This window comes from Spinacia oleracea, chromosome 1 (assembly GCF_020520425.1).
Source record: "Spinacia oleracea cultivar Varoflay chromosome 1, BTI_SOV_V1, whole genome shotgun sequence".
NCBI classification, from domain to species: Eukaryota; Viridiplantae; Streptophyta; class Magnoliopsida; order Caryophyllales; family Amaranthaceae; genus Spinacia; species Spinacia oleracea.
The window spans coordinates 6,834,812-6,853,381 of record NC_079487.1 but is presented as its reverse complement, the minus strand read 5'-3'; the positions used below and the strand labels follow the sequence as shown (position 1 = coordinate 6,853,381).

Below are 18,570 nucleotides of genomic sequence, written 5' to 3'. Positions count from 1 at the left end.
GGGACGGGACGATAAGGTGACCTCGACCTTTTTTCTTTTTTCGGGTTACATCAACCACTAAGCGAATAGTCGGACTAAAAGAAAAGAGGAAGTTTTCAGACTTCTAGTCTGAAATGATGTTTCCCCTCAGTAGGAAATACGAAGCATGAAAAGATACTTGTTCACATAATGGAGGACTTTTAAAAGGTGTTTCTTCATGGAATACCCTATAGACTTATTACAATAATTACACTATCTTAGGAACTCCGCTTTTTTAATCAACTATAACAAGATTTGGATCTACTGTTTCAATAACGATTACATTCATCTTGATTCTTGATGCCAAAAGACCTAATTCCTTGAACAGCTTCTACAACAACATTTACCATTTTAAGAGCTTCTAAGGTAAAAATCTTTGTTTCAATCACTCGATCATTTTGATGAAATTCTTAATAATTCCCTTTCCTTCTGGAGTGAGAACACTTTCAGGATGAAACTGGACTCCCTGCAAATCAAGTCATCGATGAAATTAGTGTTAACAATGTCTGATTTCCGAAAGACGGCATGCACAATTAGAAGAACTATCTCCCAACACGGAATGAGCCCCCCTTATAAATACCACAGAAAATACAAAAAGTGCAGTATTTAAGACTTCAGAATAACATGACAAACCCACTCCTGTTTGCTGTTTCTTTCAAATAAACAAAAACATTACATAAGTGATTATAAATTCCACATGTATCTCCTGTCTCGAGTCTCTCGACGCTCTTCAGTCTCCTCACTTTAGAATATACCATAATCAATTATAATAGATGAACAAAGCGACAGAAGGGGATAACGTATGGATCATTTAGAACTAATATGACAAGGGAAGCCCAAGAAAATATTGCTTAAAAAGGAAAGATATCAACATCCTCAAACTACAAAATGCAAGGAAAGGACTTGCTCAAACATTCATGTCTCAAACTGAAGCGAAAGTCACAGATCTATATGGGCAGTTGAGCACAGACTTTTCTTTTCTCTTTTCCTTTTTGCTCATTCTTTTTATTTGCCGAGGGGGGAGGGGGGCATGAGGTTCAAACAGATCATAAAGCTGTAGACAACTGCTTTTACCTGTAAATATTTGTATTTTTTATGGTGAGCAGCCATGACAAGCCCATCTTCGGTCCATGCGGTAATTTCAAGCTCCTCAGGAAAGCCATCCCTTCTAACCACGAGGCTATGATATCTTGCAGCAGTGAAGGGGCTGATAACATTGAACAACTACCATTGTTATAGTCTGGAAATAGAAGGTACATCATATCTAGAAATGTTTACATCAAAATCAGGGGGAAAAACATTAAGGCTCCGTTTGGTTTGGTGTAAAACGTTTTCAGTGCAAAATGATTTTCCATTGAAAACATTTTCCAAGGGAAAACACAATTCCAAACTAGTTTTCCTTTATTTGGTTCCTTAAAAGAAAATGGGAGAAAATGATGAAGATTGAGGGGAAGAAGGGAGAGGGAGGTAAGGAGGAAAGGTGGTTTCCCAACCTTTCAAATGAAAAATGTTTCTCCACCTTCAAGGGAGTTATGGAAAATTGTTTTCCATCCCTTGCCAAACCGAACAACGTAAGATGGTTGTAAAGAAGAAAATCGTTTTCCATGAAAACGTTTTACACCCTACCAAACAGAGCCTAAGAGAAGCAAAAGCTAGCTTCTTCAGAAAACAATGACATTTAACAAAGAGAGAAGACAGCTGTGAACAGAGGCATCAGGCACTTAGTCCTGATAGATGGGAGTCCCATCATGAGACTGTGTGTCTCATGCCCTACCAAAAACCACTATATTTCTGTGCCACAATATTCATTCAAATTGAAGGCAACCCAGAAATCTAGTACAACATAGCTTAAGTTCAACGAAGAATGGAACCAAGGTCCTCTTCTGCATGTAAGAACTAATGAAACAGTTTAAATGATACAACCAACACCTTTTGCTATTTCCTAAAAAGCATAGCTGTAGATCTAAATAAAAGAAGCGTCCATTTAAACAAATTTACTGCCTCTTAACCTTGTTATGAAACACTTGCAAAATTGGTTCACTTATAGCACTTTGTAGTTCTGATGCATGACTCTATGATCTAGACCATTAAACGTATGAACACTATACACAACAAAACACTTACTTGGGTAAACCTGAAAACAAGCCATTGCTCCCCTTCTCATCATAGTATACAGGTGAGCTTTTCCCATGCATAACCCCATATGGGGAACGCACAACCTTCCCTGTAAAATCATTCATGGTAACATGATATATCAGAAGAGAAAAAGCCTGTACATGTGACAAACGCACACTTGGAATAGGATTCATCAGCAAAATAAAAAAAACTGCAGTAATCACATAATGCATTAATATAAATAAAAAATGGAGCGTACGCCCTTACAAGTAGTTTAGCTTATTTTGACATTCTGTATTTCTAGGAATTACAAGGGAACTTCTTTATTGATTCCATGAATATGGTTTATTGAAGAAATTTGAATGGCAGAACATGAGTGACACATGGCACTCCAGGCCATGAAAGAAATCACCACAGGTGGAATCCTCAACAAGGCTATCACTATGATAGCAAGGCATAAAAATAACATTGCTTCAACAGTGGGTATTGATAAAGACAAAAGTAAACCGGAAAAAACTCTACATCAGATTATCAGAATAAGAGTAGTTATAGACCCTCTGTATCTAAAATGAACACATCTCCCGCTCCATCTCTCCCCAAGTTTCTCCATACCATGGAAATATCCTCTTCAAGGAATTAAGAAGCCTCACATGCAGAAAACAAGCAAGAATTACGACTAAGAAAAAAGAAGGCGCAACTGGTGCTAGCTATACTATAATAAGACTTCCATATTCTTCCAGATTAAGTAGATTGCAAAAATCTACTCCCTCCGTATTTAATTAAAAGATACACTTTCTTTAATCGGCCGTATTTAATCAAAATATACAGTTTCCTTTTTTTGACATGTCATGGTCCCCACTTCTAATTATATTAATATTTCTCTCCTTCTTGTGTCCCAACACTTACTCACATCATCTTTTTACTAAAATAAATGGTTCACCTACTATCCCATTTTCATCTTATTTAATAAATTCAACTCACTCTCCTAAAACTATGTGCCGGTTAAAGTGTATTTTTAATTAAATACGGAGGGAGTATTAACTGATAGGGCCTGCTAACCGCTCTGTCGTCCTTCAAAAAAATTAATTAAGCCATTCCCATTTGGAAGAACAAAAATCTCTGGACATCCAAATCATCCCCCAACTCCTCAAGAGTGAGCCTGATAAGGGCTTTTTTAGGAAAGGAGGGCTATGATCACAATTCAATGGGTAGACTTAACTCAGGCTATGTTGTAGAAAAGTTGTAAAAGACAATACAAATTCCTCATTTGTTGAGGTTTGATAATTATACTCCGTACTTATACTGAACAAGGAAATATTGATTAAAAGTTTTGAAATAAAATGAAAGCTGTAAGAAAGCTAAAGATTTCCTATAGCTCTATTTGAGACTAGAAAGTAAATTAAAACCGTGATTGCTGAATCAATTTATTTACATATATTTCTTTCCCTCCCTCTTCCTGTATCCCCCACTCACCCACAGAAATTTAATTTCCCCCCTCCGTAAATTTTCCCCACTAATTTAGTTAAATTCCTTTCAATGCGCTCATGAATGAAGAAATCTTACAGTAAAAATACAGAAGTTATTTTTCTATGCAGTTCATACTTCATAGAATCATAGAATAACTGAAACATTGGAGAGAATTACAGATATCCTCCCCCTCCCCCTGACTTTCAATAACAGCTATGTCTTGCACTGAAACAGCTCCAGTTAACTATTTTTAACATCGCAAGTAGAACAGCATTTATGGTTCGCAACTTCACATTATAAGCTCAGGACTCCTGTAATCCTGTGTAGTGCCTTTTGACCTTAGTACATGATCATACTTTAGGATTTGCAACTCACAATTTTGCAAGTACAAGAACTATTTTGGTGTGTCATCTACCCTTCTCCTGCTTGTTAATGTTTAGAGCTTAGACAAAACCAAAAATCTATTCCAGTATTTTATACTTAGGGCCTGTTTGGCCAAGCTTCTAGGAAACTGTTTCTGTTTCTTGGAAGTAGTTTTTTAGAAACTGTTTCTAGAGAAATTTTGAGTTGTTTGGCCTAATCAATTTAGAAGCACTTCTTAGCGGCAGAAACACTTTTATGTTGTTTAGCCCATATTTTTTTGTTTGTTTTTTCTTTCAAAGTTGATAGACACTTCAATTACAATATATACTTCATAGGAAGATTATGAACATTTAAAGTGAAAAATATATTTTTCTTTATACTTGGTTTTTTTTTAACGCTTCCGAATTCCGACTGAATTTACTTGTGGCTTTGCATCAAAAAATCCATATACTTGTGTTTGATTGTATACTCACACTCTTATTGAGTTATTTCAATTCCAACACCCCTAAAGCCCCAATTAGTTGAACAATGAATCTTTACTTTGAAATCACTAGAGCAAAGTCGTTTGATTAAATAAAGGGTTTGATTTACTATAATACAGTCATTTAATGGTATGCAAGAGAACATCCAACACGAAGAGAGGACCACTAGATCAAAGGGTTAGATTTTTCTTTGATTCAGGTCTCCCCAATGGCTGCCACCCTTATATCGTATCTCATAATCAAGCTCACTGTCACTGGAAACTACAATCGACTTTGATGGGCTGCCAATTAACAGCCCAAAATTACCCCTAACTGTCATTTTCTCTCTCCACCAGCGCATCGACGCCAGTAGCGCATCAACCGCACAAAAGTCCTTCATCGTCTATTCTTGATTAGTTTTGTAGAAAAACTGGAAGAAAAATGAGGGAGGACAATTGCTACTACACATGCCTACAGGTTTCTAGATCCAGCAAATGTGCAGGCAATCTGGTATGGAAGAAACGGAGGGTTCTGTGATTCTTTTTTATTTGAGGGTATCTAGTCTTTATGACTTTTGCTGCCTGGGGGTATATTGGTCTCTGTGAAAAGTTCATTAAAGGTAGGAACAGCTCCCCAGGAAGCTAGAACGAGAAGCTTGATTTTGTAGCTTCTGCTTCTCTCGAGTAATTGCTTGTGCAGTGGGCTTCTCCAAAAGTAGAAGTTACTTTATTTATACACCCGTTTGGCCAAGTTTCAGCTCCTTGGGCTCAGAAGCTTGCCCACAAGCTAGGCCAACAGGTACTTATTGCCATAAACTAAGAAAATAATCCCTCCAAAGAAATAACAACTTAATATGAATATGCCCAAGGAAAAACAGCAATACTAACAGCATCATGAGTAGACAGAGAAGTTAAAACAGAATGTGAAGCAGCATCACGTCAATCTGATGTATAAAAGAGTCCCCAGGTAAAATGAGAAACAGAGTGAATTCTCACCTCCGAAAGCCTCTCCAATGCACTGGAGGCCCATACAAACACCAAATATCGGTACAGTGGCACCCAATTCTAACACAAGAGCTAAAGAGATTCCCGAGTCTTGTGGTGTACCTTTTAACGGAAACGCATGAGCGGGTGTGGTTAGCAAGGGCAATATCAAATTACAACAGCAATTGTACAGGGACATACATATGCGAAGTATGTGATACAGAAATTATGGGTTTCAGTTAACAGAAACAAGTATAAATTGTTGGAAGTATTACAATACTACATGCATGTACAATTCAAATCCTCAAACAAGAGTTGTCCAGAACTCAGAAAAATGGGACATATTTTTTACAGTGTACGCACACGGATCTCCTTAATAATCATTGGATCCTCAAAACAATGTCAAATTTGAGGTCCTAAACATCAGCCCTATCAGTGTATCACTTAATTCAAAAAGGAAAATATAGTAGTACAACAACTGGAGATGTCTCTGAACTTTGAAGCCATATACTAGGAGAACTACACAAGAGTAGAACAAACGAACCCAATTACCCATCAGTCATAAGCTACGTTAGAACAAGATATTTTGCTGTTCACCTAACCTAATACTATCCTGAGCGCTAGCCAAAAAGATACCCACATATGGATATATGATTTGAGTAAAAGCTTAAGGCTATGCCTCATCTTATGAACTCTATAGCTTTATTGTCACTTTCTCTCTTTCTTATTTTTCTCCCTTTCTTTTTTCTTTCGTAGATCTACGTACAAAGCTGAACGTGCAAAGCTGCACATTGTACCAAACTTTCAACATTCTAGAAAACATGAATAGGGCGGATCTTCTACCAGGACGCTATAAAGTCCACACCAACGTTACTCCAACGCCTCTAAAAATGCTCCAATCCTTGGCAGAGATTTTGGTGGGTGGGTGAAATATATGTAACCTTAGATGAGACTCATGAGAAATTCTTTCAAGATCTGATACGAGGATGATAATAAGGAGTTACTCAATTTTATGAGCCATTTGAAGTAGTCCATTTAAAGTCAAAACGCAAAGAATTATTAATCTTTGACTCCCATGATCCTATGATTCCCATCAAAGGATATACTTATACTTCTTCCGATCTTTATTAATTGTGTCAATTTCCTCTTTCAAAAGTTTTCATATCTATTGCATCTATCTATCTCCTTTGTTCGTTAAGACATGGACATTTTTGGTATCTCCACCTTTTACTCTCTCCCGCCCTTTACTCACTTTCTTAAATCTTATGCACAACCCAATTGATGCAACTATAAAGAAAGGAGTAGATAGTACATTAAGTTTCTGAAAGAAAATAAGCAAAAGCTCTCACCTGGACCTGGAGATATAAGGATTCCCTTTGGATTTTTCCTGGTATGACAGTTTTAAAAACATTAATTAACATTAATCTACGATTGAAGATCCAAAAAATATGGATACAATGTCAAAGTTTCAAACACATTTGCAAGCACCAAATACCATGAAATAAATAAATAAAATAAACACAACCACTAATCTTCCGCCTTACCTTTTCAATTCTTCCACGGAGATCTCGTCATTTCTGTATACCTCAAAGTTTGTGCCCAATTCTCCCACATACTTGAAAATGGAAACAACATAATGTTTAAGTGTAAGATAACAGCTTTCTAGAGACCAAAACTTAAATGACATTTAATAAAATAAATTTTAAATCAAAAGTGAACAAATATTCATCCAAGTTTCGAACTTAAACCCGGTAATAATTTCAGATAAAGCGACAATATCAGAGGGTACTTAAATCCCCTATCCAGTTTGGATAAGAACACAGAGAAAAAGACTTGGAGTATGTCTCACAATATCCGGCAATTGGAATAACAGATTTCAAATGTTGGATCTCTTCTGCTTTGGTGAAAATTTTTAGAGTTTGCACATCTTACTTCTGATTAAAATCGCAAAATAGCAGCCTTATTCATGAAGAGCCATTTTGGACAAGTAAGGTGCCCTCGCCAAGAGGGAAAAAGAGGGGCATCCCCACAAGGGTAGGATGAGCACCAAATCCATGACCGTTAAGCTAGGAGATGAAGGGATAACAGCTCCCTCAACTAAAGCTAACTATCATATCGAGCATAAAGCTCTAAGAAAAAAGCAAACAAAAATTGCATGCCTAATACCATGCATAAAGTTCTTTACGCTGTAGAATATCTCTAAGTATGAAAATATTTGACCATAAATTCTCACTATTATATAAATCAAAACGTTATCATTTAAGAACGTGTTAGATTGGTCTCGGTATCTATTTTCAAAATATCAGTAAAAGCTTATTTATCACTTTAACTCCGCATGAGGCTAGTAGTCGAAAACTTCCCAATCGTCATCTTTCGATGAGTTATCTCAAGTGAATATCAAAATTATAGTTGAAACCCAAAGTTCCATGCAATTCCCGTTTTCCTATAAAGAAGATTCCTAGTGTCCTATTCCGTTGATTCAATACAACACCTCTTGACAATAACCATTTCCCCAAGCCTTACCCTCTTGTTCCCAGCAACACTCTACCAACCCGAAAATCATGAAATCAGGATACATACATCACCTAACTGTATCAGAGAAGTAAAGTCCATTAGCAATCGAATACACGAGCTCGAAAAGACACACAAACATGAATACGACAATTCACTTGAGGGTGGCATGTTGTGAGTACAGTAAAAACTTCTTCAGACAATGACAGGGGCTTCATAAACTTTTAGTTGCTTTTCGGCTATATTTAGTTGGAAGCTCGTCAAAGAAATTTAATCACAATTGTTGTTACAACTATTACAAGCCACAATTTTGTATCAACCAATTTAACTGCTTTTGTCGTTAGTTTGTTACTATTTATAACCTGCCACCCTATCCTATCAACCAATTTCTAAAATTCCACGCGGCAATATGTTCTACATACTACAACTGTTTGTTATTTACTGAACTCCAAGAGTTCTGTAGCTTCTCGACTCAATCTAGTTATACGAACATCCGCATTTGTCGTTATCATTTATAAACACAACCATTTGGTATCAAACAACTTCCAAATTCTACATTGCACAACGGACTAGATATCTTCAGATTATCTAAACTTATTGAATGACCATCAGAAGTGGTCCAATAACTGAATCTCAAATTCCTACATTAGTCCCTTAGAATATACAATTCCTCCCCCCATTGATTATTCTTCCACCCTCATCCGCCCCTCCACCTCCAACCCAAAATATTAATCCTGACCCTTCTCTCCAAAATAAACAATAATCAGTTTTTCGCAGTGAGGTAAATAGATAATATTAAACCTCTAAAATCAAATTATTCAATAATTTCAATTTGTCCAGCTACGTTCAATTCACAAAAACAAATTGAACAATCCACCTAATTTCCACTTCCAATCATCACTTCATGTCAGAAGCAAAAAAAGTATTCGCCAAAAAGGGGGAAAAATCTTCAATTTAATAAACTCAGAATCAATTCACAATATCACATGCAACAATCAATAATCTCAGTCAACAAAAAAATTCAAGAAAAATAACTAAAAATATATATATATATATATATATATATATCCAAACTTCTAAAATCAAATTATTCAATTTGTCCCGCTAAGTTCAATTTCACCAAAACTCAATTCACAAAACCGAATTAAAAAAATCCACTCAAAAATACACAATTAATTCAAAAAATGAGCATAATTAATTCAAAAGAACACATGCAAAATGCAACAATAAATTATCTCAATCAATAATAAAATCCAAAAACATAAAAACAAAAATACAAACCTGGCAGAGATTATAGGTGAAGCTATCATAATTATCAATGACAACAAAAGGGCGAGAATCCACCGCCTTAGTATCCGCCGCAACAGCCTTCAAACCACCCTTAAAACCACCACCTCCATTGTCGACTGAAAACTTCAATGATGAAGATTGGGCGGGAAATCTTCGGGGAATCAGGGATTTGAAGGAGGTGTTGATCGAAGATGAGGTAGAAATGTGGCCTGGATTAATCAATGTTTGCATGGCGAAATTGGTGGAGAGAGAAATTGGGGATTTAGGGTTTTTCGAGAAGAATTTGGAGAAAGAGAGAATTTTGAATGGAGGGAATAGAGGGAGCACCGGAGAATATGAAGGCAAGACAATGACGCGAAAAATCTGTTGAGATTGCTGATTTCCTTCCTCTTTTTTTGGTTGTTTTATTTATTGTAAAAGGGAAAAAGATTTATAACCTTTCAAAATAATTAAAAAATATTGAGAATTTAAAATAATGATTTTTTATTGCTATCCAAAATAATAGTAACAATAATAATAATAATAATAATAATAATAATAAATTTTGCTATCGAAAATTTTAACTTGATATAAGGTGTATGATAGAATTAATGAAAACACGGGGGTATATGGTAAATTAAGTTAAAATTCGAGGGTATTTGGTGTGAAAAAACATTTTTTGTTGGGTAAAGGGGGCATAGCCCAAAGAATGAATGTACAGAGTATGTTAAGTTATAAATTAACCGGTCTCTAAAATAAAGTTACAAACTAGTCTAAAAAATAATTAGACATGGACTGCATAAAATATATGATAGCGTCTTGTTGTCAAAATGGAAGAATATGGGAAATGATGAATTGTGAAGGGAAAGCTATTAACTTTCTCAGTTTTTAGATGGGTTAAGTATTGGAACATTTTCATTTTATTTGTTTATAATAATTTTAAGTTATAGAATCTTGTTGAAGTAATTGTGATTGTGGCCTATGGAATATGGTCATGAGTTGGATAAGTTTTTTAAACAACTAGATTTTAGCCCGTGCGATGCACGGATTTTATTAAATTGATAAGTTAAAATAAAACTTTTATACATACCAATTTTATATATTAGATTAGATTAATTTTTGATTTTGGATTGTATTTCATTTTATATTTATTTTTTAATTATGAAAGTGTTTGATTTTGGATGAAATTGTATATGCATAATATTAAGAATTAATTAATAAAAATATGTACGTGGCATTTAATTATTTATCTACGTGGCACTCGACTTTTTTAAATTCAAAATTAATTTTTAAATCTTATTTTTCATTGGCCAAAACCATTATATTTCGTACGTGGCGCTCTAATGTTTGATTAATGGTTGATTTTGGATTGAATTTTATGTTATTTTATTTTGGATTAGTGTTTGATTTTGGATGAATTTTATTTTAGATTTTATTTTTAATTATTAGAGTGTTTGATTTTATAAGGAGTTGTATGTATTAGTAATTAATTAATTAATTAAAATATCTATGTGGCACCTATTTAATTATCTATGTGACACTCAATTTTTTTAATTCAAAAATAAAGTGGAAATCTTATTTTTCATTGGCCGAAACCATTAGTAATCCTACGTGGCGCTCTAATTCACCAAATATGCCTCCTTTATATATATATATATATATATACGAAAATGATAAAGGTCGCAGCATGCGACCTTTAAGCCGTGTCACAATGATGACATGGCATGCTTATGTGTCATGATTTAAATTGGAAACCAAAATATTTAACTTATATAATCTATCATATATGTTTCAAAAAAGGTAGAAAAATCTTAATATTCTAATTTGTTTCCTTCTTTACATTGATTACCATGTTTATGTATTTTTATAGTAAAAATATTGAATTGATAGTAAAAATATCCTGATGACGCATAGCCTACGTGGCGCCTATATGTACCAATTAAACTGCGACACGTAAGATTGCGACAACTAAATGTTGTCGCAACTTGCGACCTTTATCATCACCCATATATATATATATATATATATATATATATATATATATATTAGTAACTTGATGTTGAATAAGGAAAATGGAGTGGAAGAGACATTAGAAGTTGTAAATCATAGAAACAATAAAGAAAAATTGAAAAAAAACAAAACAAAATGATGGATGAAAGAGAGATGCTACATGGCTTCTAATAATGAGATGCCACATGGCTTCTAATAATTTATGGTCTTCCTTTTTAAATACTACTAGGTATAGATTATTCATTTCTTAATGATTTATGACCTGGCTTAGAAAGTAACAAATAAAGATAGTAATACGGGAGATAAGGAAACAAAAGCACTACAAGAAATTGATTAATTACCAACCGCCAAAATTGGTTGGTAAAACGCGAAAAACGGTTGGTAAAAGATTTTGCGACCGCCAGCGGTCGCAAAAAGGCGGTCAGTTTTCACCTGGACGGTAATTTAGGAAACTCCAACTGGAAGGCGGTCGCTAAAATTTACCGACAGGATTAGCGACCGCCTCCTAAGCAGTCACTAAATTAGTGACCACCAAAGCAGTCACTAAATTAGTGACCGCCTTGACGGTCACTAAATTAGCGACCGCTTTGGCGGTCACTAATTTAGTGACTGCTTTGGTGGCGGTCACTAATTTAGTGACTGCCTTGGTGGCGGTCACTAAATTAGTGACTGCCATCGTGGCGGTCACTAATTTAGTGACTGCCTTGGTGGCGGTCACTAAATTAGTGACTGCTTTTGTGGCGGTCACTAAATTTGTGACTGCCTTTGCGGTCGGTAATTATGCAAATATCATTTGCAGCCAATTTTGTAAAATCGCATATATACCTGTATTATATGCCTGTATAAATATTATATATGTACCTGTAAATATTATATATGCCTGTATAAATACGAATTTATATAAATTCTGTAAAATCGTATGAAACCTGCTCGATGTTATAATATTAAACATGTTCAAAGTCATACAACAAAGATTCATAATACACATAATGTTGTTCAAACATGTTAATACGAAAAGTTGTAACTAGTTCAAACTAATACAAGAATACTAACTACCTAACACAAAGGTGTCCCGCCTCCGGTTGGATCTCGAGGGTCCTGCGACTGCGAGAAAGGAAAACCAGTACACTGACTGAACATCCGCTCGTAAGACTCCATTGCCTTTTTCATCTAGGCGGCATGTTCTTCTCTTTCTTGTCTCTCCCTTTCTCTCTCTTGTCTCTCCCTTTCCATCTCCCTTTGGTGCTCTAGTCGCTCTGCTTCTCTTTCTTCTCTCTCCCTTTGCCTCAAAAGTAGATCGTCCTCCATAGCCTTTAACATCTGATTTTTTGTTGTTTCAAGCTCAATGGATTTTTGGGTCAACTGTTGTTGAGTCTCTTCCAATCGAGATGACATTTGAGAATAAATAGATGGGGTGTATGAGCTAGAAGAACTACCATCCCTTCTAGATGGTGCAAAGTATAGAGAGGCTCCACTACCCAGCCCGGGGACCTTTCCCTTCTTTCTCCCACCTACTGTCTCAAAGTAGATTTGGTTGGGATCTTTAGCAATGCCTTTTTCAACACATTCAGCAACATTTTTTTCATAGTTTTCCTACAAGAATTAAAATGATTATCACCCATGCATAAAAAATATATTAAATGGAGCACATTTAAACTTAAAACGTGTTTCATAAGCTTTGTTTGAACTTGCTAAGTCACATTCAAATGTGTTTAATCACATCTAAGGCCTATTTGTTCGTTATAGGTCATATTTTGCCTAAAATGTCATTTTCTCGCCCAACTTTGAGCTAAGGAACCAAACTTGTCATTTCAAACCATTTACATGTTTTGTGTGGCATATTCAAGCTTCCTAAAAATGATTCGAATCAATTTAAGCACATTTAAGTCATATTTTGTCGATATAGGACCTATATCGACCAAATAAGGCATTTTCGCTCCCATTTTCAACTAAAAGAACTAAGGGCTGATTTCAAACTTAAAACGTGTTTCATAAGCTTTGTTTGAACTTGATAAGAAATAAGAATAATAGTCAGTTACCTTGATTTGCTTTGCTTTGCTACTACAAGGGACTTTCCCTTTACCCGGTACTTCCTTCGTATGTGTCTTCAAATATAAGTCACCAGCTGTAGGCATCACACCTCCACTTTCCTTTGCCTAATTATACAAGTAATTTTTGTAAATAATCAAATTAGTAACAACGTTAAATGAAATTTAGTTACATCATTAAACTTACCATTTTCTTTGCAGCCTCAGTTGTGGAAATGGAACCTTGGAAATGTGATGGTTCAACATTGTTGGTTAATGAACCCCCTCTTCTATTTTTCTTAGCCTGCTCAGATCTTTTCTTGAATTCATCATCATCCACGTGCTTCATCATATCTGCATGCACTTTCTCAGACATCCAATCTGGCTTCTTTCCATTACTCTTTCTTGTGCCATCCAAACCACTCCAGAATCCTCAGCTTCTTCATTTACTTGTGAATCAGGTACCACCTCTTCAGAGTATTCACCTTGAGTTTCGTCATCATCAAAGTAGGTATCCAGTGAGGGTTGGGTCACCCGTGTAGTACCTCCACGGCCAGCTCCATGGCCAGCTCCATGGCCACCTCCACGACCACCTTCACGACCACCTCCACGTGCACCTAAACGACTGCGGATGGCTGAATGTTCTCCTCGATTGGACATCTGTTTATTTAGTAGAACACAAACCAAGTTTAAATAACTCAAATTTCAATCATAAAAGAAAATTCATCGATTGGACATCTGTTTATTTAATGGAACACAAACCAAGCATTAACATTAATAAACTTACGCTACATATATAATTACCTAATAACAAGTATCAATGCAAAAGCAAAAAGACTATATCTTTCAGTTTTGGAAGATTAGGATAGCAACATTAAGCATACCCTGATCTATTCCGGGACTTCAGAATGTCAACAGCTCTTGATAAGCATTCTTCTACTAGTTTTCTTGTGTGATCTTTAAACATATCCGCCGCCAACTGTAAGAAACAGATACATCAATATAAAAAAGTTAAAAACTATTTCTTCTTTTAACCGTAAAACAACATCAATGACACAATTCCACAAAGGGGATACCTCATCAGACAAACGATATGAAAGTTGAGTTTCTCTCGGATCAGCAAGCTTCTTCTGATCTAAATCTGGAGAAACACACAAGACACCACAACGCTAATCAATTTGGTAACCAACAACGGGATAAGGCACCAAAATTATGCACATTTAAGGTTTCTACGACTCATTCAAGGTTTCTAAGACTCATTCTATTCTATTTATGCACATTTAAGTCTCAATTGGTCGATATAGGTCATATTTAGGCTAAACTAAGGCATTTGCGCTCCCATTTTTGAACTAAAGGACCTAAGGGCTTATTTCAAACTTATTACATGTTTTATAAGCTTAGTTTTAACGTTGTAAGACACATTTAAATGTACTTATTCACATTTATGGCTTATTGGGTCGTTATAGGTCATATTTTGCCTAAAATGGCATTTTCCCGCCCAACTTTGAGCTAAGGAACTAAAATTATCATTTTAAATCGTTTACATGTTTTATGTGGCACATTCAAGGTTTCTAAGACTCATTCAAATCTATTTATGCACAGTTAAGGCTCAATTGGTCGATATAGGTCATATTTAGGCTAAACTAAGGCATTTTCGCTCCCATTTTCGAACTAAAGGACCTAAGGGCTGATTTTAAACTTATTACATGTTTTATAAGCTTAGTTTTAACATTGTAAGACACATTCAAATGTATTTATTCACATTTATGGCTTATTGGGTCGTTATAGGTCCTATTTTGCCTAAAATGACATCTTCCCGCCCAACTTTGAGCTAAGTAACCTTACTTATCATTTTAAACCGTGTACATGTTTTATGTGGCACATTCAAGATTTATAAGACACATTCTAATGTATTTATGCACATTTAAGGCTCATTTTCCTCAATTGTAAAGACAGCCACATTATTCACATAATTGTCTTTTAAAACTAGAATAAATAAAACAAATAATCTCTGATCCGAACGCCTGAGTTGATTGTTATAGACTTTTATTTATCATATAATCATTCCCTAGTTAGTAATTATAAGCTTAGCTTCGGAGAAATTGAAACAAACAAATTATGCCACATCATCTCTAGGCTAGCATTCAGATACCTTATGTAATGCTAATCAGGCAATGGGTTTGCCAATAATAGATTCCAAGTTTCCAACCAACATAATCAATGGACTCCTGCTCTTTTTTAAACATACCACAAACAGTAGCACACAACTCAAATCTAACATAATTAGCACACTAAAGAATTGACATGCTTTATCTGCCCATAAACCAAATAAACCTATCAAGCAATCCAGGTTCAGTCCAATATATAAAGAGTCCGGATTATAAGCCAACCAAAAAGGAGTCAGGAGTACATTTGGTCAAGGCATACACATCCTTACTGGTTAAAGGATAACCAAATAAAGGAAGGCATATGCATCCTCCCCATTTAAAGGATATTACCCTAACAACTTCAATTCCTCAAATAATAACATTTACAGAAATAGAAAATACAGAAGCAGCAGCTATCGTAAGAAGAGTAGACCAACAACTAAACAACGTACAACCAAAATTGAATAAACCAACCAAAAAGATCATTCATTAATTACACATCCAACTATTAAAGTTCATAAAAGCACCACATACAAACTAATAGAAACATAAATTAAACAAAACATTACCCTGTTAAGTATAAACCCAAGAAAAACCTGAGTTAATAACCAATATTGATCAATCTCACAAACACAAACAATAAAACCCGAAATAAGAACACAAACCTTAGGCAAAGGAGGCACCACCATAGCTTAAGGCTCATTTAAGCTCCCAAATTTTAACTAATGAGCCTAAGTTATCATTTTAAACCTTTTACATGTTTTATATGGCACACTAGAGGTATCTAAGACTCATTCTAATCTATTTGTGCACATTTAAGGCTCATTTGTTCGTTATAGGTCATATTTAGCCCAAATTGGCATTTTCGCTCCCAATTTTAACTAATGAGCCTAAGTTATCATTTTAAACCTTTAAATAAACATTATTCAAATCCAACTAATTAATAGCTAAAACAAGAAAAACCTCACTAATTAACCAATGTAATTATTCAACTAATTATTCAAATCCGAAGCCCAAACCTATAAATTTACAAACCCCCTAATATGCTACTATGTTTGAATTAATAAACATATTCTACAAACAAACCCGAAGCCTCAAATCTACAAATGGACCAGATTCTAAAACTAAAAAGTATAAATAAATATCACTTCATGACCATACTCATATATAACTATTATAAAAGACTTGAAACTGAACACAACAACCCACTAATATGCTACTAAATTGGATTAATTAATCACCAATCCTAGCCTAAATTAATTAATCACCAATCCTAAAAGTCTATGCCTTGCAAACCAAAGACTAACGCTTGAAAGAATTAACCCATAGATAATCAAACTAATACTTGAAGTCCCTGCCTTGCAAACCACTTCATTCTTCATCTCCATAGATAATTAAACTAATACTTGAAAGAATTAACCCAACGTAAATAATAATCATAAGAAAGGAACAAGGTTAACTTGGTTGGGTGAGAGAGCTGCGGGCAAATGGGGTAGATCAGCCGGCCGGCGTTGAAGGCGACACTTCACTGTGCGTTTTAATGTTACCTAAAAAGTTAGGGTTTGGAAAAATTGAAACACAATAAATGAAGCAAAAGGAAGGAACAAAGATTACCTGGTTCGGTGTGTCGAGGACTCGCGAGAAAGATGTTGTGGCGGCGTCGGTGGGGGTGGCTGCTACCGGTTCTAGTTCTTCGCTGCTATGGAAGACGCTGCTAAGCACTTTCTGTTTTTGGTAGGACCGAATGAGGAAGGTAGTCGGCATTAATTTGGTTGTACTCAAGGAAAGCTGGAATTAATTTTTTTTAAAAATAAAATAACGACCGCTAAAATGGTCAGGTATTCTAAATAGGCAGTTGGTAAAATTTTAAATTTATTTTGGAAATAGTCGGATTTTTACCAACTGCTATTTAGTCGGAACACATGGGAGAGTAGTCGCTAATTTATCAACTGCTTTTTTAGCGGTCGGTAAATTTAAAAAATAACGACCGCTTTAAAATCGGTCGGTAAATTAACGACTGCTTCTAAATCGGTCGGTAAATTTTGTTTTACCAACTATTTTTAAGGCGGTCGGTAAATTTAGTTGGTAATCAAGCGCTTTCTTGTAGTGAAGGGGTCTAAGTTATCAAAATTTTCACCTTTTAGGGTCTAAGTTTTTTTTTTCACCCTTTAAGGTCTAGCTTCAATTTGCTAGCAAATTAACCCATATACTTAACTAACCCTTAACCATACATGAATTTAAATATATATATATATATATATATATATATATATATATATATATATATATATATATATATATATATATATATATATATATATATATATATATATATATATATATATATATTGTTCCGGTGTTGAAGTGGATGAAACAATGGGCTTCGAATGAAGGCCCTTTTTGTGTGTGTTGAAGATCTTGCTAGCTCAAATGTGTTGTGTCCAAATCAACCTGCACAGTAAACAAATTACTAGCCTCGGGAGTGTTTCCGATGAAAGCCCCTCCGATGCTTAAGTAAGAACGATGCTCGGATTCTAGAGAGAGAAATTCCCTAGAAGAGTAGTCTTAAGGCGTGAAATGGACGTACCTTGGTAAGTGAGCCATGACGGCTTATTTATAGTGTTTGTACAATAAATGCCCTTAGGTTATTTATTGCAAGTGGGCCTTGGGCCTTGATTGGTGGCTGAATAGCCTTTTGGGCTGTAGTGGGTTTGATGTTGTTGTGGTGAGCCTTTGGGCTTTGGACTTTAATGGCCCAATTGGCATTCAATTGGGAGCCCAAACATATATATATAATTTAATTAACTAACTCTATCTAAATTAATAAAAGTTAACGAATAGCAGCACTGAATAGCAGCAAACACTAATAACCATAACATTTAATTAAAGGACGTTGTCATTTAGTTAAAGTACTTTAAACACTAACCTCTCTGAACAACAGTAGTATATTAAAGAATGTGGCATACATTAACATAATATAAACGTAACATTTTAATAAAATTAAATTTAGAGAAACCAGAAGATGAGATTTGCATATTAACATCATATAGAGAAATATAAGATGAGCTCTGCAATCTGCATATTAACATTAGATAGTGGAACATAGCCAGCCTCCAGTAATAAATGGCATAACATAAGTCTGACCAGAAGTAGAAGCAAGAGAGTAGTAGTGGCAGAACCAACAGCTACAGTAGTTCTG

At 35.0% G+C, this 18,570-nt stretch overlaps 2 protein-coding genes across 4 annotated transcripts; both read right to left on the bottom strand.

Moving 5' to 3' along the window:
* Window positions 1-146: 146 nt before the first annotated feature.
* On the bottom strand, window positions 147-9,604 carry LOC110777602 (anthranilate synthase beta subunit 2, chloroplastic). The gene is made up of 7 exons (XM_021982200.2): window positions 9,200-9,604; window positions 6,952-7,022; window positions 6,757-6,794; window positions 5,420-5,530; window positions 2,143-2,242; window positions 1,093-1,225; window positions 147-484 (listed from the first exon to the last, which is right to left on the bottom strand). Exons 1-7 carry the CDS (start codon window positions 9,437-9,439, stop codon window positions 404-406), a joined length of 774 nt encoding a protein of 257 aa, XP_021837892.1. The 5' UTR covers window positions 9,440-9,604; the 3' UTR covers window positions 147-403.
* Window positions 9,605-12,112: 2,508 nt separating this feature from the next.
* On the bottom strand, window positions 12,113-17,172 carry LOC130466247 (uncharacterized). Of its 3 annotated transcripts, XM_056834973.1 has the most exons (7): window positions 16,986-17,167; window positions 16,832-16,899; window positions 14,301-14,365; window positions 14,109-14,203; window positions 13,433-13,884; window positions 13,237-13,353; window positions 12,113-12,790 (listed from the first exon to the last, which is right to left on the bottom strand). In XM_056834973.1, exons 5-7 carry the CDS (start codon window positions 13,598-13,600, stop codon window positions 12,368-12,370), a joined length of 708 nt encoding a protein of 235 aa, XP_056690951.1. In that variant the 5' UTR covers window positions 13,601-13,884; window positions 14,109-14,203; window positions 14,301-14,365; window positions 16,832-16,899; window positions 16,986-17,167; the 3' UTR covers window positions 12,113-12,367. The 3 variants fall into 3 exon arrangements, with proteins under 3 accessions (XP_056690951.1, XP_056690952.1, XP_056690953.1); XM_056834974.1 differs by lacking the exon at window positions 16,832-16,899; XM_056834975.1 differs by lacking the exons at window positions 13,433-13,884; window positions 14,109-14,203; window positions 14,301-14,365; window positions 16,832-16,899 and having other exon boundaries at window positions 16,986-17,172.
* Window positions 17,173-18,570: the final 1,398 nt, after the last annotated feature.